At 35.5% G+C, this 22,001-nt stretch overlaps 2 protein-coding genes across 3 annotated transcripts; both read right to left on the bottom strand.

Moving 5' to 3' along the window:
• Positions 1-12,331: 12,331 nt before the first annotated feature.
• Positions 12,332-15,696, bottom strand: LOC142173345 (uncharacterized). The gene is made up of 3 exons (XM_075238932.1): positions 14,964-15,696; positions 13,221-13,721; positions 12,332-13,148 (listed from the first exon to the last, which is right to left on the bottom strand). Exons 2-3 carry the CDS (start codon positions 13,393-13,395, stop codon positions 12,631-12,633), a joined length of 693 nt encoding a protein of 230 aa, XP_075095033.1. The 5' UTR covers positions 13,396-13,721; positions 14,964-15,696; the 3' UTR covers positions 12,332-12,630.
• Positions 15,697-17,626: 1,930 nt separating this feature from the next.
• On the bottom strand, positions 17,627-20,778 carry LOC107799073 (bet1-like SNARE 1-1). 2 transcript variants are annotated; one of them, XM_016622144.2, is made up of 6 exons: positions 20,629-20,778; positions 20,380-20,437; positions 18,854-19,001; positions 18,102-18,158; positions 17,951-18,010; positions 17,627-17,874 (listed from the first exon to the last, which is right to left on the bottom strand). In XM_016622144.2, exons 2-6 carry the CDS (start codon positions 20,391-20,393, stop codon positions 17,785-17,787), a joined length of 369 nt encoding a protein of 122 aa, XP_016477630.1. In that variant the 5' UTR covers positions 20,394-20,437; positions 20,629-20,778; the 3' UTR covers positions 17,627-17,784. The 2 variants fall into 2 exon arrangements, with proteins under 2 accessions (XP_016477630.1, XP_016477631.1); XM_016622145.2 differs by having other exon boundaries at positions 18,854-18,992.
• Between the last annotated feature and the right edge of the window lie 1,223 nt (positions 20,779-22,001).

Here is a 22,001-nt window from a genome sequence, read left to right as displayed (position 1 = left end):
TCTTTGCAAAGAAACTTCCAAAGATATATGGGATTCTATGAAGAAAAATTATCAAGGCTCTACAAGAGTGAAGCGAGCACAACTTCAAGCCTTGAGTAGAGACTTCGAAACTTTGTAGATGAAAGAAGGAGAATCAGTCACTAGCTATTATGCTAGAACCATGGAGATATGCAACAAGATACGATTCCATGGCGAGAAGATGGGCAATGTCATAATTGTTGAAAAGATATTACGCTCCCTGGTGCCGAAGTATGATTATGTTATTTTCTCAATTGAGGAGTCAAAAGAAATAGACGTGTTGTATCTTAACGAATTGCAAAGTTCCTTGTTGGTGCATGAGCAGAAGATGAGCCGTAATTCAACTTCCGAGGAAGGATTTGAAGGATTCTACTTTTATTTCTTCTTCCAATTTTAGAAGAAGAAGTCGAGGTCGAGGCAGGGGAAGAGGAATCGCAGCAAGATGCGATTCCATGGCGAGAAGATGGGCGATGTCACAATTGTTGAAAAGATATTATGCTCCCTGGCGCCGAAGTATGATTATGTTGTTTGCTCAATTGAGGAGTCAAAAGAAATAGACGTGTTGTCTTTTGACGAATTGCAAAGTTCCTTGTTGGTGCATGAGCAGAAGATGAACCGTAATTCAACTTTCGAGGAGCAGGCTTTGATGGCTTCTACTTTTATTTCTGTTAACCACTCTGTATTATTGTAATAAATAATTAAAAACCATTAAACTTTCTGAAATAGAAACAGAAACAGAAAGTTAGTAGAACCAGTTTCACGAGATAAATTCTGGAAAAATAATATTGGAATATATCGAGCCCACTAAATGCACAGTGTGTCCTTAAGGAAATTATTCCCCTCAAGTACCCAAGGTGTTGGAATATTATCCTCCGAGCATAGAACGATTTAACTCACCAGCATATTGGTACTAAAAACTTCGGTGAACTTCAAACCACTCGAAGGGTGTAAAACACACTGAAGATTTTGTGCAGAAGAAATAGAAGAAGTGCAAAAACTTTTGCAAGTAAAGATTTTGAGATTCAAGGCATATTTATAGACCATTTGGCATTGTTTCTGAAAAGGTTTGCAATCTTTCAGAAATAACCATAGCTGTTGGAACATGTAAAAATATTTTTTTGACATATTGCGGGAATCGGGAAAGAAAACAGACCGGACCGGATCGCGGGTCATGGGTTATTCCGGATTAAATTTTTGTTAATTAATAAATTAAATAATTGAAAGGAATTTTATCCAAAAAGATTAATCAATCAATCGATCTTTGACCAAATTCAAATCGAAATCCAGATTCAAATCTGAATCTAAAGCCAAAGCCGAGCCAAGCGAGCAAGCGATGACGACGGCACGAGGCTTGCTTTCTTCTTAACTCTTTAAGAGCTAGAAGAAGAGCATATATATATATATATATATATATTATATATATATATATATATATATATATATATATATATATATATATATATATACCCATCAAAAGCCTTTTCTTCCTCCAATATGGGACAATGTCCCTTTTCCAAGGAGGAAAACTCAAATTTCATTTTTTCTCCATTTCCCATTCACCCTCTTTAAACTACACCAAGCTTAAAATTAAGCTAAACCAAGTTTAAAAGCCCAACAATCCCCCACATGAATGGGGAATGGCTATAAAATAAAGGAATGCACGGGCGCGTGTGTGTTTTACATGCAAGAATTAATTGCATCTGAATAAGTAGGTTTCCCTTTGAACTTTTCATAGTGAACTTATATCGGATATACTCGGTCAATCGGTAGATTTGATATCTTTGAACCGTCGAGCTTTGTTGTATACCTAGATAACATAAGTCACACAATTAACCCTTAACCATCTATGGTTCTCACGGTTGTGTTCGTTTCAGCCATTAACACCGCCTGGTTTCGTGAGTGCTTAGAGAATGGGCCTTTACTTTCATTCCCCTTGAAGAGGCTTACACTTCACACTCACATAGGTGATTTCTAAACGTGTAATACTATAGACACACTATCTAGTTATATCCTGCCAGACTTAGCAAATTATTAAAAAGATTTAAGCTTTATTGACTCATCAAAAGCCTTAATGTTTTACCTCGATTTCTGAACATTGTCTTCATCACGAGAATGGGTTGAGTTATTTGACAATGTTGAACCGTCATTCATAACTTTGTTTAAACTCTTTGAACCTATCTCTTGGGATCTCCAGTCTGCTAGGTAGAGTTACCGCCATGATGACTTGTCCTGGGCCTTAATCCTATTCCCTTTGATGATCTTTCAACTGCCTCTCTAGATAGACCTTTTGTAAGTGGATCCAACACGTTATCTCTTTACTTTACATAGTCAATCGTGATAACACCACTAGAGAGTAGTTGTCTAACGGTATTGTGTCTCCGTCACATATGACGAGATTTTTCGTTATACATAACGCTCTCTGCCCTACCTATTGTCGCTTGACTATCACAATGTATACAAATAGGTGCCAAAGGTTTGGGCCAAAATGGAATATCTTCCAAGAAATTCCGAAGCCATTCAACTTCTTCACCGACCTTATCTAAAGCTATGAATTCAGATACCATTGTAGAACGGGCGATGCACGTTTGTTTGGATGATTTCCAAGACATTGCTCCACCCCCAATTGTGAAAACATATCCACTCGTGGATTTAACTTCAGATAATCCAGTGATCCAATTTGCATCACTATATCCTTTGATCACGGAGGGATATTTGTTATAATGCAAAGCATAATTTTGGGTATGTTTGAGAAACCCCAAAACTCATTTAATTGCCATCCAATGTATTTGGTTGGGATTACTTGTAAACCGACTCAGTTTACTAATAGCACATGCTATATCTGGTCACGTACAATTCATGATATACATCAAACTTCCCAATACTCTTGCATAGTCCAGTTGTGAGTCACTCTCACCTTCATTCCTTTGAAGTGCATAACTCACGTCAATCGGAGTCTTGACAATTTTGAAATCCAAATACTTGAACTCGTCAAGTACCTTTTCAATGTAGTGAGACTGTGATAATGCTAGACCTTGTGGAGTCTTGTGAATTCTGATTCCTAAGATCACATCAGCAACTCCTAAGTCTTTCATGTTGAATTTGCTAGCCAACATGCGCTTAGTAGCATTTATATCTGCCATGTTTTTGCTCATTATCAACATGTCATAAACATATAAACAAACAATGACTTCATGTCCCGGAGTGTTTTTAATGTAAACACATTTGTCACACTCGTTGATTTTAAACCCACTTGCCAACATTGTTTGGTCAAATTTGGCATGCCATTGTTTGGGTGCTTGTTTAAGTCCATAAAGCGACTTAACAAGTTTGCACACTTTCTTTTCTTTACCAGGAACCACAAAACCCTCAGGTTGTTCCATGTAAATCTCTACCTCCAATTCTCCATTTAAGAAAGTCGTTTTAACATTCATTTGATGTATTTCAAGACCATACACGGCCGCTAGTGCCACTAACACCCTAATAGATGTTATCCTCATTACTGGCGAGTTAGTGTCAAAGTAATCAAGGCCTTCCTTTTGTCTATAACCTTTGACAACAAGTCTTACCTTATATTTGTCAATAGTGCCATCAGCTTTCTTTTTCCGTTTAAAGATCCATTTCGAACCTAAAGGCTTATTTCCCGGAGGAAGATCAACCAATTCTCATGTATGGTTATCCAAAATTGATTGAATATCATTATTGACTGCCTCTTTTCAAAACGCTGAATCAAAAGATGACATAGCTGATTTAAAAGTTTGAGGCTCATTTTCAAGCAAGAATGTCACAAAATCTGGTCCAAAGGAAGTAGATGTTCTTTGACATTTGATACGACTTGGATCTTCTACATTTGGAGTATTTTCGTTTGATTCTTCCCGAGGTCGTTTAGGTCTTTAACTTGACGACTCCCATTCAGTTTTATACGGATAGATGCTTTCAAAGAATTCAGTATTATCTAATACCATTACCGTATTAACATAAATTTTGGGATTATCAGATTTATGAACCAAAAACCGACATGCTTTAATGTTTGTAGCATATCCAATAAAAACGCAATCTACAGTTTTTGGTCTGATTTTAACCCTTTTAGGTAAAAGAACTTGTACCTTTGCTAGACACCCCCACACTTTGAAATATTTCAAAATGGATTTTCTTCCTTTCTATTTTTCATATGGAATAGATTGCGTTTTGTTGTGGGGTACTCTGTTGAGTATTCGGTTAGCTGTAAGGATAGGTTCCCCCCACAAACTCTGCCGTAATCCGGAACTTATTAATAAAGAATTCATCATTTCCTTTAATGTCCGATTTTTTCTTTCCGCAATTCCATTGGATTAAGGTATGTAAGGTGCAGTAGTTTGATGGATAATTCCATATTCCGAATATATTTTTGCAAACGGAGATTCATATTCTCCACCCCTATCACTTCTGATCATTTTGATCTTTTTATTCAATTGATTCTCCAATTCATTCTTGTATTGCTTAAATGCTTCAATTGCTTCATCCTTACTATTAAGCAAATAAACATAATAATATCGAGTGCAATCGTCAATAAAAGTAATAAAATACTTTTTCCCACCTCGAGATGGTGTCGACTTCATATCACAAATGTCAGTATGAATTAACTCTAAAGGATTTGAATTCCTTTCAATAGACTTATAAGGATGTTTTACAAACTAAGATTCAACACATATTTGATATTTTGATTTATTACACTCGAATTTAGGCAATACTTCTAAATTAATTAACTTCCGCAAGGTTTTATAATTGACATATCCTAAACGAATATGCCATAAATCATTTGACTCCAATAAATAAGAAGAAGCTGAAATTTCATTCATACTGTCAACAACCATTACATTTAGTTTGAAAAGGCCTTCTGTGAGGTAGCCCTTTCCAACATACATTTCATTCTTGCTTACAACAACTTTATCAGAAATAAATACACATTTGAATCCATTCTTAACAAGTAAATATGTAGAAACTAAATTCTTCCTAATAGTAGGAACATGAAGAACGTTGTCGAGCGTTAACACCTTGCCGAAAGTCATCTTCAGAAAGATCTTCCCATAACCTTCAATCTTGGCTGTTGCAGTATTTCCCATGGAAAGCTCTTCTTTGGGACCAGCAGTAGAGTAAGTCGCAAATGCTTCTTTGACAGCACAAACATGTCGAGTGGCTCTAGAGTCAATCCACCACTCCTTCGGATTTCCAACTAGGTTGCATTCCGAAAGTATTGCACACAGATCATCAATATCATCATTCTTCTCCACTATGTTGGCATGTCCTTTCTTCTTATCCTTTTTCGGGAGACGACAATCAGGGGCTTTGTGACCAGTTTTTCCACAATTGTAGCAGCTGCCCTTGAATTTCTTTTTGTTCTGCTCCTTAGTCTGTCCAGAATACCTTTTTATCTTCTTACTTTTTGGAGCAGTCTCCTCAACGATATTAGCTCCCATGATCGTTGAATTTCCACGAGACTTCTTCTCGGTTGTTTTGTTGTCTTCCTCAATCTTGAGACGAATCACAAGATCTTCCAACTTCATTTCTTTGCGCTTGTGCTTAAGATAGTTCTTGAAATCTCTCCACGAAGAAGGCAATTTTTCAATCATTGCAGCCACTTGAAATGCTTCATTCACGACCATACCTTCAGCAATAAGGTCGTAAAAAATAAGTTGAAGCTCCTGAACTTGGGTTCCAACAGTTTTGTTGTCTATCATTTTATAGTCTAGAAACTTGGCAACCACGAACTTCTCTAAGCATGCATCTTCAGTCTTGTACTTATTCTCAAGTGCGTCCTATAATTCTTTCAAAGTATTCATCGCAATGTACACATTGTACAAGTCATCCTCTAAAGCGCTTAAGACCTTTGCAAAGAAAATCTGCATGTTTCCACGCCTCAACAATCATGATTTTTCGGTGTCCGGCATGTCCGCAACAGGCACTGGAGGTTCTTCACTAGTGAATTTCTGCATACCAAGTGTGGTAAGCCAAAAGAATACCCTTTGCTGCCATCCTTTGAAGTTGGCTCCAGAAAATTTTCCCGGTTTCTCGGCCGGTGGAACAGCAGTTCGACTTGACGAGGCTATCGTCGTTGCCGCAACAGTCGCAGAAGGATTTTCGTTATCAATTGCCATTTCTCACTGTCAATAACAGAAGAGTTCAATTAATGGCAGAAAACAGAATGGTAAACAATACTGTAATTTACAATAAATAGTACGTTTAATAAATAAAAACTCAAAGTTTTTATATTTGTTTCACAGAAAACGATGAAGTTTTTATGTTCTTCAAATCGTTTTTGAACTTCAATATTCTGATGAAGTTTTTATATCTTCAAGTCAGAATAGTAAAATTCAGAAGGAGTAGAAAATCACACAGGTTTTAATCTCCACAAACAGAATACAAAATACAATAAAATAATTTTCGTAAGATTGTTAACCACTCTGTATTACTGTAATAAACAATAAAAAAACCATTAAACTTTCTGAAATAGAAACTGAAATAGAAAGTTAATAGAACCAGTTTCACGAAATAAATTCTGGAAAAATAATATTGGAATAAATCGAGCCCATTAAATGCACAGTGTGTCCTTAAGGAAATTATTCCCCTCAAGTACCCGAGGTGTTGGAATATTATCCTCCCAGGATAGAACGATTTAACTCACCAGCATATTGGTACCAGAAACTCCGGTGAACTTCGAACCACTCGAAGGGTGTAAAACACACTGAAGATTTTGTGCAGAAGAAGAAGAAAAAGAGCAGAAAATTTCGTAAGTAAAGATTCTGGGATTCAAGGCATATTTATAAACCATTTGGCATTGTTTCTTAAAAGGTTTGCAACCTTTCAGAAACAGCCATAGTTGCTGGAACAGGTGGGAATATTTCTGTTGAAATATTGCGGGAAAAAAAGAAAAACTGATTTAAAATAATCCAGGAAAGAAAACGGGCCGGATCGGATCGGGTCGCGTGTCATGGGTTATTTCGGATTGAATTTTTGTTAATTAATTAATTAAATAATTGAGAAAAATTTTGTCCAAAAAGATTAATCAATCGATCTTTGACCAATTCCAAATCCAAATCCGAAGCCGAAGCCGAAGCAGATATATATACCCATTAATTAATTAATTAATTAATTAATTGAAAGGAATTTTATCCAAAAAAATTAATCAATCAATCTTTGACCAAATCCAAATCCAAATCCGAAGTCGAGCCGAGCGAGCGACGACGACGACGGCGCGAGGCTTGCTTTCTTCTTAACTCTTTAAGAGCTAGAAGAAGAGTAATAGTATATATACCCATCAAAAGCCTTTTCTTCCTCCAATATGGGACAATGTCCCTTTGCCAAGGAGGAAAACTCAAATTTCATTTTTCCTTCATTTCTCATTCACCCTCTTTAAACTACACCAAGCTTAAAATTAAGCTAAACCAAGCTTAAAAGCCCAACAATTTCTTCTTCCAATTTTAGAGGAAGAGGTAGAGGTAGAGGTAGAGGTCGAGGCAGAAGAAGAGGAGATCGTGGAGCCAGGGATTCCAGCAGGAATTTCAAAACCAATAATGATCAATCTCAAGGAAAATGTAGAGGTAGAGATCATGACAAATCCAAGGTAGAGTGCTATAGATGTCATAATTTCGGTCATTATGCATCTGAATGTTATACTCGTCTGCCTAATGACAAAGAAAGGGAGGAGAAGTCTAATTTTGCTGAGAACAATGAAGGAGAGACCTTGTTGATGGCAATTCAAGTAGAGAAGGAACCCGAGCAAGATGTTTGGTATTTAGACACAGGTTGCAGTAATCACATGAGTGGAAGTAAGTCTTGCTTTTCTTATTTAAATGAAGGCTTCCGTTCTAAAGTTATCTTTGGTGATTGTTCTACTATGGATGCAACTGTAAAAGGTGACATTAAAATTAAATCCAAGAACGGTTTTGAAGAAATAATCTCAGATGTGCTATATGTTCCGACTTTAAAAAGTAACCTGTTGAGTGTTGGTCAATTGAAAGAAAATGGATATTTTCTTATGATTGGAAATGGTGTATGTGAGATTTATAGCCCTACGAGAGGTGCTATAACTGTTGTAAAAATGAGTTCAAACAGGTTATTTCCCTTGAATACTGAGAGTACTCAATCTTGTTTGAAAGCGAAAATAAAAGATTCTTCATGGTTGTGGAATTTTAGATATGGTCACTTGGGTTTTGGTGGACTAAAGACACTTCATCAGAAGAATATGGTGTCTGGACTTCCAAAAATTGATATTCCATCTCAAGTATGTGAGGAATGTGTTGTTAGCAAACAACATCGTGTTATTATTCTGTATTTGTAAAATAATTCTGGAGAAGATAAAATAACATATAAACAGAAATGTAAAAGAAATAGAATTTAATCCGAGCCCACTGAATTCACAGTGTTTCCTTAAGGAATTTAATCCCCTCCTAGTACCCAAGGTTGTGGATTATTTTCTCGCAGGATAGAACGAATTATACGCTGGTGTAGCGATACTTCAAACCCCCAGTGTTTCAGCGAACACAAAGATCGGTAGCAAATCACACTTACTGTTGCTTTTTTTGTAGTTATAACAATGCAGAAGAAAGGAGGAGAAGTCAGAAATTCGTATAGAAAATCTGAGAGAATGGACTGGTATTTATAGCCAATGTTGATCTCAAACTGAAGAGGTGCAACTCTTCAGAACTGAAGAGGTGCAACTCTTCAGAAGGGCTGTTTGTGTAAAACGGCCATAAATTAAATGGCTTTTACAAAAAATAAAGGCCATATACTATTCCGTTGGATTTAATATTAATTTTTCGTTTCAAAAAAAATGGATATTTAATAATATTTCTGTTAATATTTACTATTAATAAATAAATTTGGTCCAAAAAATTAATCAATCAATTGATCATTTGACCAAATCCAAATCCAAAGTCGTAGCCGTAGCCGAAGCCGAGCCGAGCGAGCGACGACGACGACGGCGCGAGGCTTGCCTTTTTCTTAACTCTTTAAGATCTAGAACAAGTGCAATTGTATATATACCCATCAAAACCTTTTCCTCTTCCAATATGGGACAATGTCCCTTTGTCATGGAGGGAAACTCAAATATTTTCAATTTTCCTCCATTTCCCATTCACCCTCTTTTAAGCTACATTTAAGCTTAAAAATCCAACAATCCCCCACATGAATGGGGAATGGCTATATCACAGAAATATGCATGAAAAACTGTGTGATTCGCAAGTAAGGATTAATTGCATCTGGATAAGTAGGTTTCCCTTTGAACTTTCCGTAGTGAACTTATGTCGGATATACTCGGTCAATCGGTAGATTTGATATCTTTGGACCGTCGAACTTTGGTGTATACCTAGACAACCATAAGTCACACAACCAACCCTTAACCGTCTTTGGCTCTCATTGTTGTGTTCGTTTCAGCCATGAACACCGCCTGGTTTCATAAGTGCGTAGAGAATTGGCCTTACAAAATTCTCCTTGAAGCGACTAACACTTCACACTTACATAGGTGATTCCTAAACGTGTCATCCCGTAGATACACTATTTGATATACCCGTATCAAATTTAAAAATCATTAAAAAGCCTTAATGCTTTATCCTTGGTACTGAACATTGTCTCATCACGAGAATGGACCAAACTTTTAGTTGACAATGTTGAACTGTCATTAATGACTTTTTTTGATCTCCTTGAACCTACATCTTGGGATCTTCAGTCTTCTAGGTAGAGTTACCGCTGCAATGGTTTGTTCTCGGCCATAGTCCCATTCCCCTCGATGATTTATCAACTACCTCTCTAGTTAGGCCTTTTATAAGTGGATCCGACACATTATCGCTTGACTTTACATAGTCAATCGTGATAATTCCTCTAGAGAGTAATTGTCTAACGGTTTTATGTCTTCGTCATATATGATGAGATTTACCGTTATACATCACGCTCTCAGCCCTTCCAATTGCCGCTTAACTATCACAATGTATGCATATTGGTGCCAATGGTTTGGGCCAAAATGGAATGTCTTCCAAGAAATTCTGGAGCCATTCAGCTTCTTCACCGGCTTTATCTAAGGCTATGAACTCGGCCTCCATTATAGAGCGGGCAATACAAGTTTGCTTGGACGACTTCTAAGATACCGCTCCTCCACCAATAGTGAATACATATCCACTTGTGGACTTAGAATCAGTTGAACCGGTGATCCAATTTGCATCACAGTATCCCTCAATCACCGCAGAATATTTACTGTAGTGCAAAGCAAAGTCCTGGGTATGTTCTAAATATCCCAAAACTCGTTTCATTGCCATCCAATGAGATTGACCTGGATTGCTCGTGTACCGACTCAATTTACTTATAGCACAAGCTATATCTGGTCGTGTACAATTCATGATATACATTAAGCATCCCAACACACAAGCATAATACAATTGTGATATGCTTTGGCCTTTGTTCTTTGCTAATGCAAGATTCACGTTAATTTGAGTCTTTGCAACTTTAAACCCTAAGTTCTTGAATTTTCCAAGTACTGTTTTAATATAATGAGATTGTGACAATGCCAGACCTTGAGGAGTCTTATTAATCTTAATCCCCAGAATTAAATCAGCAACTCCCAAGTCCTTCATATCAAACTTGCTAGTTAGCATACGCTTAGTCGCAGTTATGTTGGCAATGTCATTATCATTATTAGCATATCATCCACATATAAGCAAACAATGACTACGTGATTTGGAACATTTTTAATGTACACACATTTATCACATTCATTTATCTTAAAACTATTTGACAACATTGTTTGGTCAAATTTCGCATGCCATTGTTTGGGTGCTTGTTTTAGTCCGTAAAGGAACTTAACAAGTCTACATACCTTCTTTTATTTACCTGGAACCACAAACCCTTCAGGTTATTCCATGTAGATTTCTTCCTCCAAATCTCCATTTAAGAAGGCCGTCTTAACGTCCATTTGATGAACTTCAAGACCATAAACTGAAGGTAATGCTACTAACATTCGTATGGACGTAATTCTTGTAACTGGAGAGTATGTATCAAAGTAGTCAAGACCTTCTCGTTGTCTATACCCTTTGACAACAAGTCTTGCCTTAAATTTATCAATAGTGCCATCATCTTTCATTTTTCTCTTAAAAATCCATTTAGAACCCAAAGGTTTATTTCCAGGAGGAAGATCAACCAATTCCCATGTATGGTTGTTCAATATGGATTCTATTTCACTATTGACTGCCTCTTTCCAAAACAATAATTCCGAAGAAGACATAGCTTCTTTAAATGTTCGAGGCTCATTTTCCAATAAGAAAGTCACAAAATCTGGTCCAAATGAAGTAGATGTTCTTTGACGTTTACTACGTCTTGGATCCTCCTAATTAAATATACTTTCTTTTGTTTCTTCCCGAGGTCGTTTAGATCCTTCACCAATTGACTCACATTCCTTTTTATACGGGTATATATTTTCAAAGAACTCAGCATTATCTGATTCTATAACTGTATTATTATGAATGTCAGGATTTTCTGATTTATGAACCAGAAATCGATATGCTTTACTATTGGTCGCATATCCTATGAAAACACAATCAACGGTTTTCGGTCCTATTTTTACTCTTTTGGGTTTAGGATCTTGTACTTTTGACAAATACCCCCACACTTTAAAATAATTCAAGTTGGGCTTTCTTCCTTTCCATTTTTCATATGGAATGGATTGTGTTTTTCTATGGGGTACTCGATTTAGTATCCGGTTAGCCATAAGAACGGCTTTCCCCCATAAGTTCTGCGGCAACCCAGAACTTAACAACAATGCGTTCATCATCTCCTTTAATGAACGATTCTTTCTTTCCGCAATCCCATTGGATTGGGGCATGTAAGGGGCCATTGTTTGATGAATTATTCCATATTCTAAACATATTTTTTCAAAAGGAGATTCATATTCACCACCCCTATCACTTCTTATCATTTTGATTTTCTTGTTAAGTTGCGTTTCAACTTCATTTTTGTATTTGCCTGAATGCGTCTATTGCTTCATTTTTACTATTAAGTAAGTAAACATAGCAATATCGAGTACTGTCGTCAATAAAAGTTATGAAATACTTCTTTCCACCGTGAGATGGTATTGACTTCATGTCGCAAATATCTGTGAATTAAGTCTAAAGGATTTGAATTCCTTTCAACTGACTTATAAGGATGTTTAACATACTTAGATTCTACATATATTTTACATTTTGATTTGTCGCATTCAAACATAGGAAATACTTTCAAATTAATCATTTTCCACAAGGTTTTATAATTGACATGACCCAAACGTATATGCCATAATTCATTTGACTCAAGTAAGTAAGAAGAAGCTGAAATTTTATTATTATTCTCAACAACCATTACATTCAGCTTGAAAAGGCCCTCAGTGAGGTAACCTTTTCCTACAAACATATCATTCTTACTTATTACAACCTTATCGGATACAAAAACTCACTTAAACCCGTTCTTAACAAGAAGTCCAGCAGAGACTAAGTTCTTTCTAATCTCGAGAATATGAAGGACGTTGTTCAAAGTCACCACCTTACCAGAAGTCATTTTCATAAATATCTTCCCACATCCTTCAATTTTGACCGTTGAAGAATTTCCCATAGAAAGCGTCTATTCGGGTCCAACAAGAGCATATGTAGCAAACGCTTCTCTAACAGCACAAACATGGCGAGTGGCTCCAGAATCAATCCACCACTCCTTAGGATTTCCCACCAGGTTGCATTCAGAAAGCATAGTACACAAGTCATCAACATCTTCGTGCTTTTTAACCATGTTTGCTTGACCCTTCTTCTTGTCTTTCTTTGGAGCATGACAATCTGCAGATCTGTGTCCAGCTTTTCCACAGTTGTAGCAATTTCCGTTGAACCGCTTCTTGCTTGGGTTGCTTTTCGGTCCATAAGCCTTCTTCCTCTTTCTATCCTCAACAATGTTTGCTCCCATTATTGTTGAGTTTCCACGGCCTTTCTTTTCAGCAGCTTTGTTGTCCTCTTCGATTCTCAACCGAACAATAAGATCTTCAAGGGACATCTCCTTGCGTTTGTATTTCAAGTAGTTTTTTAAGTCCTTCCACAAAAGAGGCAACTTCTCAATCATTGCTGTAACTTGGAATGCTTCATTGATGACAAGACCTTCAATAAAAATTCGGTTAGTAGAAATAATATAATTAATACTTTCAACATTAGTATTAATTTGACTTATACCTTCAGCAAGGAGATTGTGAATAATCACTTGTAATTCCTGAACTTGGGTAATAACAGACTTGCTATCTACCATTTTATAGTCCAAAAATTTAGCGGCAACGAATTTTTTTAACCCGGCATCTTCCGTTTTGTATTTCCTTGCAAGCGCTATCCACAGTTGTTTTGACGTCTCCATATTATTATAGACGTTATACAGATCGTCCTCTAGTCCGCTAAGAATATAATTCTTGCATAGAAAATCAGAATGCTTCCACGACTCAGTCACGAGAAAGTGTTCATTTTCTGGAGTTTCGTCGGGCAGAACAGGAACATCTTCCTTAATGAACTTCTACAGACTTAAAGTCGTCAAGTAGAAGAACATCTTCTGCTGCCACCGCTTGAAATCAATCCCGAAAAATTTTTTGGGTTTTTCTGTCGGTGCCAATGCCGGTGTTGTTCGGCTTGTCGATGCATTGGCATTCACCATAGGAACAGTCTGGTTCCCGTTGTCATTCGTCATTTCTGTAAAAGAATGACACAAACAAACGTTAAAATCACGTAGATTTTAATCTCCACTGGAGTAGAAAACCACACAGGTTTTAGTCTCCAAAAACAGTGAGTATAACACAAATACAGAAAATATTAAATTCCTTAAGCTTGTTATTATTCTGTATTTGTAAAATAATTCTGGAGAAGATAAAATAACATATAAACAGAAATGTAAAAGAAACAGAATTTAATCCGAGCCCACTGAATTCACATTGTTTCCTTAAGGAATTTAATCCCCTCCTAGCACCCAAGGTTGTGGATTATTTCCTCGCATGATAGAACGAATTACACACTGGTGTAACGATACTTCAAACCCTAGTGTTTCAGCAAACACAAAGATCGGTAGCAAATCACACTTACTGTTGCTTTCTTTATAGTTAAAATAATGTAGAAGAAAGGAAGAGAATTCAGAAATTCGTATGGAAAATCTGAGAGAATGGACCGGTATTTATAGCCAATGTTGAGCTCAAACTGAAGAGGTTGTAAAACGGCCATAAATTAAATGGCTTTTACAAAAAAACAAAAAGGCATATACTATTCTGTTGGATTTAATATTAATTTTTCGTTTAAAAAAATAGATATTTAATAACATTTCTATTAATATTTACTATTAACAAATAAATTTGGTCCAAAAAATTAATCAATCAATCGTTTGACCAAATCTGAAGCCGAAGCCGAGTCGAGCGACGACAGCGCGAGGCTTGCCTTCTTCTTAACTCTTTAAGAGCTAGAAGAAGTGCAATTGTATATATAACCATCAAAACCTTTTCCTCTTCCAATATGGGACAATGTTCCTTTGTCAAGGAGGGAAACTCAAATATTTTTAATTTCCCTTCATTTCCCATTCACCCTCTTTTAAGCTACATTTAAGCTTAAAAACCCAACACATCGCAATCAATTTCCAACGAGCACATCTTGGAGGGAAAAGAAGGTGTTGGAATTAATTCACTCAAATATTTGTGGCCCTATAAATCCAACATCAAATGGAGATATACGGTATTTTATCATATTTATTGATGATTTTAGCCGAAATACTTGGGTGTAGTTTTTGCAGGAGAAAGCTAGAGCATTTGAGATTTTTAAGAAGTTCAAAGTACTGGTTGAAAAGGAAACTAATTCTCAAATTAAAGTTCTTCGGACGGACCGTGGTGGAGAATTTAACTTAAAAGAATTTGCAGAATTTTGTGAGAGGAATGGAATTAAAAGACAACTTACAGCAGCTCATACGCCTCAACAAAATGGTGTATGCGAGCGAAAGAATCCTTCCATTCTTAATATGGTGCGAAGTCTTTTGAAACCGAAAAGCTTTTGGCCTTAAACTGTTCTTTGGAGTGTTCATATTTTGAAAAGAAGTCCTACTTTTTCTGCTCAAAATATGACTCCTCGTGAAGCTTGGAGTGGGTGTAAACCAATTGTTGCTTATTTTAGAATCTTTGGGTGTATTGCATATGCCCACATTCCAGATGCAACAAGAAAGAAATTGGATGACAAAGGGCAAAAATGCATTTTGCTTGGTGTTAGTGATGAATCAAAAGCTTATAAATTATTCAATCCTATCACCAAGAAAATTGTTATTAGTCGAGATGTTATTTTTGATGAAGAAGCAACGTGGAATTGGAGTGATGATGATCTCCCTCAACAAATTCCAACAAACTTTGAAGATGAGAAAGGGCAGAACTCATAAAAGAGCCTGATGGACGAAATGTGGACAGCACTCTGTACAAGCAAATGGTGGGATGTTTGATGTATTTAACCGCAATAAGACCCGATATAATGCATGTTGTTAGCTTCATTAGCATTTAGCAGGTTTATGGATTGTCCAAAAGAAGTGCATCTTCAAGCTGTCAAGAGAATTTTTCGATGCTTGAAAGGTACAAATGGTCATGGGATATTTTACAAGAAGAATGCAATTGGAAGTTTGCTTGGGTACACAGACAGTGACTATGCTGGAGATTTAGATGACAGAAAAAGCACCTCCGGGTATGTATTTATGTTTGGTTCAGGAGTCATTTCATGGTCATCAAAGAAACAACCAATTGTCACATTATCAACCACAGAAGCAGAGTTTGTAGCTGCTGCATATTGTGCGAATCAGGTTATTTGGTTGAGAAATATACTTGGCGAACTTCATTTTAAATAGGAAGGTCCTACAGTTATTCATTGTGACAATAACTCTGCAATTAATCTCTCAAAATATCCTGTGCTACATGGGAGGAGTAAGCATATCGATGTAAAATACCATTTCTTGCGTGACCTCACCAAGGATGAGAAGATTAAATTGAGTTATTGTAGAAGTGAAGAGCAAGTCGCAGATATGTTTACCAAACCTACCAAACCCCTTAAATCAGCAAGCTTTCTGAAGTTACGACAATTGCTAGGAGTCTGCAAATTAAACTGAAAGTTTTCAGTTTAAGGGAGGGAATGTCAAGTATTTTTATAGCTGTTAGTTGTATGTGATAGCTGTTGGTGGACTAAGTATTTACTCTCAGTTTGTTTCTTAGTTTAGAAACGTGTATTAGTGTTCCTAATTTTTGGGTTTCAGTTAATGTACAAGGTCAAGTTATTTCCTCTTCTTTAGGAGTTGTGGAGAGTAGTTTATTGTTGGGTTATCTATTTAAAGAGTCAAATGTAATTTGGTTTCTAAGTAGTAACAGAACAAAGAGTCCTTTGCCTTCTAAGCTTTTCTCTGTTTTTCTCGTTTCATTCTTTACACCCAAAAGCTTTTAAATTTTGAGAACAAGAGATGATATTGTTGGTACTAATACACTAATATTATTGTCGTATACTCTGTTAGATACTAATGCACCAGGGGTCTAGTAGTAGAATAGTACCCTGCCACGGTACAGACCCGGGTTCAATTCTCGGCTGGTGCAAATTTTCATTTTTCATTCCTCTCATTTTCAATTTTGATATGGCTGGTTCCTCTCCTGATAAGTCTCCTCATTTTTGACAACTGCTTGTGCTAGTAGGACAGGAGCTGCTGGACAGGTGCAAAACGTTTTTTTTTTTTTTTGGGCAAAACTTTCTTGGAACTAAAGTATGCAAAAAGGTGCACAAAGTTGAAAAAACTGTATGTCATTCTTCTCCTTCTAAACGAAAACATACAGAGGAAAGAATTTAGATCAACTCCAAAAGCAAAAGTTGAGTACATCAGTTTCCCCAGCCCCCTCCCCATGGGCCATGTTTGCTCAAAGAGAGAAGAAAAAGCAAAAATCACCCTTGACCCTTTGCAAGTTGCAACCTGCCAATTGCGTCGGTACCACGAATTCTGGTTATCTTATGTTTTTCGATAACAATGCCAAGTGCCAACACCAACAAATAGAAGAAAAAATGAAAATGTGAAGATACCCATATGTCAAAGCGGATGACTAAAAAATCTACATCGAGCTTAAACCTGATTCTACTTTAGGAAAGAAAGATTTATAGGTCACACGTGTAAACCGTGCAAGAGTATTTCCTACGTATCAGTACTTATTATAAACAATTACCTATAGTTAGCTTAATTAGGTCACAGTACTTATTATAAACAAAAACAATTACCAATAGTTAACTTAAAAGTGACCTAATTATATAAATACTTTTTATCTCTCGACTACATAAAACTTCCCACAATCATCCAAGAAAACCCTCCAGATTCGCTGAAATTGGGACCGTCTTTAAGTGACCGAGTAAAAGTTCGGTTTCTAAGACTCCACTGACCACTCCATGTGGTTAATTAGTTCATTGATGGACCTATAATCAACCCCAGATCATAACATTCCACCAGGTACGAGGTGTGTAAAAAGGGCTGAGGAGAACTTTCCTTAGTTACAATCTTAGCTCTCTATCAACTTAGGTGCCTGAAATAAAATGTTTAACTGCATAGCACTCATATTCCATTTGACACTGAAAAGCATCTGTTGCACCAAAAACATCTTTTACACAGACCCACAAGTCACAAGATTCTTACATTGAGCAATTGGCAGCAGAATTTTGAGTAAAAACAGCATTTCTTTCTGCACACAAAACCACTACATATTCTAGTTCACAATGCTAATTACCTAGTGAGATAGTATACAACCAAAAAGAGGACCACAAATGAGGCTACAAGTGTAAACATTCTTCGGCTTGATTTGGTCTCGAATACCTGAAAAGGAAAGGAAACAGTTCAGATTCTGCAATACAAGGCAAAGTTGGTTTAAATGTCGACCAATATTACATACCATCTTAAATTTATCCATTGTTCCAGCTAAAACTCCCCTTGAAGAATCCATATCATTACCCTGAATAGCCATACAGGAAAATATTGCGCACATTTTAGTAATAAAAAAACATAAAAGCATGAGGTAAGTTACTTCATTGAAGTGTGCTGACCATTCTGTCCAGCATCCTATTATGTGTCTCCACTTCCTCATGTATATCACCTGATAACTGTTGGATTTAAAGCTTCATCAGGACAAATCTAAAACTCTTCAAAAGTTCAAGATGCTCATTGCCAACAACACACAGCTACGTTAGTTGACGCACACATATTGAATGATGATCCAGAAGAGAGAAAGAAACTTACAAGAACTCAAATACTTAAGTTGCAACAAAAAGCAAAAACATGTTTTCCAACCTAATGAACGACCGCCATAGTTAAATATACATGACAATAAGTAAGTTGAGAAATGAGCTTTCTAAAGCATAAAAGGATATCTGAGAGTGTGCTCAATCTAGGATTTCATAAAAGATGTTCTAAAAATGGTGTACTATATTTTCCATTGAAAATTACTGAAAGATGAATAATTTTGACCTCCCAAAAACATCAGCTGTCTACTAACATTCCATGCCAAACATAGGAGATGAGCATATAAACAACTACATAGCATCGAATAGACAAAAGGAATCTTCTCTTCGAGGAAGAGTGTCTATATTTTACCCCATGAGAAATCAAATAGTTAGGCTCCATCTACTACTACTTACGAAAAAGTTCTCCCCCTTTGGAACCTCAATCACCCTTTAAGAGGAGTCTATAGTTCAAATACACAACAAAAATTATGGTACTTTTTTACCTGGCCAGTAAACATAGAAAAATGAAACTTGAGCTGAATAAAACTAAAAGCTTCTACATGTGCAGGACTTACTCTTTTCAGCAGATTAACTCTATCTTGCAACCCGTCCATTGCTTTCTCATTCTCTTGTTCATCAATTTCATGTGAAGCATATGACGACGAAGCCCTTATACCACCTTCCTCAATTCCATCAAATAGTGCTGCTCTGTTGCTACGTTCCCTAAAGTCAAGGATTGTTAAGCAATAGGAAGAGATGGGTGCAAATAAGAATGTTCCTTTACAATTACAAGAACAAAGAACAGCCCTGGTTATGAAGTCACCACACCCCACCCCCAGTAGGTTAGCATGGATAAAGGCTAGAAACAAGTTGCCAGTTCAACTTTTTGGGGTCTTCTTGCCACTTCAAATTACCCCTGCCATGTCAAATATGAGAGTCTAAGGCTGCAACAGAAATGATAAAGTTCACCACCAAAGTTGGATGAAGCCTATAGTCCCATTTTTACATCTCATACTACATAAAAAGAGGATCAGGCACGGGGAACATACACATTCAATGCACAAGCAGGATATAGTCATAATACTTTCTTTTTTATTTAAATGAAGAAGGATTTGCTCATAATACTTTTCCTTTTTAACCATAGAAGAGCAAATTTTGGTCCTAAATAATATACTAACTTAAAGCTTGCATCCAATCTACTTAATGTAACTGCTTTAGAAAACACATGATTAACAATTGAGGTGGAAGAATGACAGTCCACACAAATAAAGCATTGGTAGGACCAGAATAAGATAAAATCAACTTTGTGCCACCTAATTACACATTTTGAGGCTATTTTTGAGGTCTATATACTACCGAGGTCACATATATTTGCGGGTAGTAGTGTCCATCCGGTGAACTAGCGTAAAATCGTACACGACATTGTTGGAATAAACTGTAGAGGAAACTGGCAGGATTCTTAACCATACTTCAGAACACAGGAAGTTTTCTTTAAACGAGAAAAAAAAAAAGGAAAAGAAAGAGTCGTAAAGTATATAATTATGGCCATAATAATGTAATATCAACCTAGTTCACTGGTCATGCATGTCAAATATAGGTTTGAGATGAGATTAAATTGAGCAACATGGACAGTGAGGATTCATATAGCCGACCTTAACTTACTTGGGAATGAGGCATAATTGTTTTTGTTTCTTAAAGTAATATCAAAATCCATGCCTCCATGGTAGATGAAGAAAAGCATTCTACTGAGCATAAGTAGTGATATGCATTGCTTAAGCAGAAAAAAAAAAAGGAGTACCGGCTTGGGCTAGCATGTCGATATTCTGATTACCACATTATTAATCAACGAACCACACCTCAATGCTAAACTAGTTGGGTAGGTTAATCAGATATGAATCCTCTATGACCCACACTATGCAGGCCCATTTACCACAGTATCATGGTAATTCAAAAATTAAAATCACGTGATCCTATCTCGATATAAGAAAGGGTACCAAATGATTGAATCTATGCTACTAACATAATTAATGTGATGAATCAGATGATCTGCATGGAAAATCATTGATTAAGAAGAAAGACAGGATAAAGCTCGAAAAAGAACCTTCTAGAATTCATGGCTAGCAGAGATTGGAAGTTGGAGTGATGTGAAACTTCGAAACCTATTGGCGAATTGCAACAATAGATCAAATAATTAGCCAAATCAGTGTAAATATATAATCATGATTGTCAAAGTAATAACCCTAGGGTACAGATGCGAGAAATGAATTGAAAAATCATACACAAAAATAAGTGTATAACGGATTATCAAACCGAAGAATTCAGATCTGCTGGAAATTTAGGTGGAGATTACCTGCAGCTGATCGCCAAACGGAGACACTGTAGTTTTTGAGGGGTGAATATGACTCTACTGTATAGAATTCTTTTGCTTATACCGGGAATGATTAGGAAAGCCAAAAGGATTTAAAGTCCAAGCTGCCAGTTCTAAAAATACTTTTATCAGTTTCCAAATATGTGAAGACGTTTAACTCTCTCATTTTCAATTTATTATGTGACCTAGTTTAATTTAGCACTAAATTTTAACAAAAACTTTTAGAATTTGTAATCTTAAATCTGTTATTACCTGTAAAATTAGTATTGATATAAGACCTCTGAAAATTTATGATTTTAAATAAAGCATAATAATTGTGTGGCTTAAAATTTCTTATTAAGGATAAAAAATAAAATTTAAAGATAAATTATTTTCAAATATATGAATATGTTATTTTTTAAATTAACTATAAGAAAAGTGTGTAACATAAACCAAATAGGACCGCAACTTTTTTATATTTATTCTACATATTTTTAATAATAACAAGTTGTAATTTTTAGCGCTTTTCATCCACAAATTTAGGTTATCAAAATAACTAGTAATATTTGGGAGTGGAGAAAGTAAATTTTAATTATATAAATTATCTATATCTATATATATATATATATTATATTAAAAGCTTAGCGAATTATCGTTTGCCTTTTTTATCCTACAAAAATAGAGTTCATACTAGACAAAATAGTCGTGTAATTATTTTCCTAATATTTAAAACTTTTAAATTAACTAAAATTTTACTTATTATATCTTTCCTTATTTAAACTATTATATTGGAAGTCATAATATTTAGGACTTTCAAGTAAATTAAATTTTACCTTTTATATATTTGAACAAATAGCTAATTCGAGAAGATTAAAAATCTTCCTAGAAATAATAGACTGGTTTTAATAAGAAAAAAGTAACTTAGATTTCAACTTGAAATAATCATAAAAGTCCAAAATTTTAAAAGTAACAACCTAATTGAGTGCAACTTACATTTTTCTTTAATGTTTAAGACCTTTTCAATTGTTTCTAATCCTTTTGTTCATTTACAAACGAAAGGCCATAATTTTATACTTGCAAATTGCAATAAATATTAATTTAATATTTTAGTTATAAATGCGATTAGATTTCATATTTTAAATACATGAATTAATAATAATATTTATAAAAATAATTACTTGAGATTCAACCAATAATATTTATGTATCTAATAAAATAATAATAAAAATATAATCATAAATTTTATTCCATACACTATGAGTTCTGTTTTTAACCTCAAAACTTTTTAAAATTTGTATGTAGTTAATTAATACTCCCTCTAGTTTAATTTAAATAGTGGCACAAAGTTTAAGAAGAAAAAAAAATGACTCTCGAAA

This window comes from Nicotiana tabacum, chromosome 19, assembly GCF_000715075.1.
Source record: "Nicotiana tabacum cultivar K326 chromosome 19, ASM71507v2, whole genome shotgun sequence".
Taxonomy (NCBI): Eukaryota; Viridiplantae; Streptophyta; class Magnoliopsida; order Solanales; family Solanaceae; genus Nicotiana; species Nicotiana tabacum.
The sequence above is the reverse complement of the archived record's forward strand: the minus strand, read 5'-3'. Positions and strand labels throughout refer to the sequence as shown.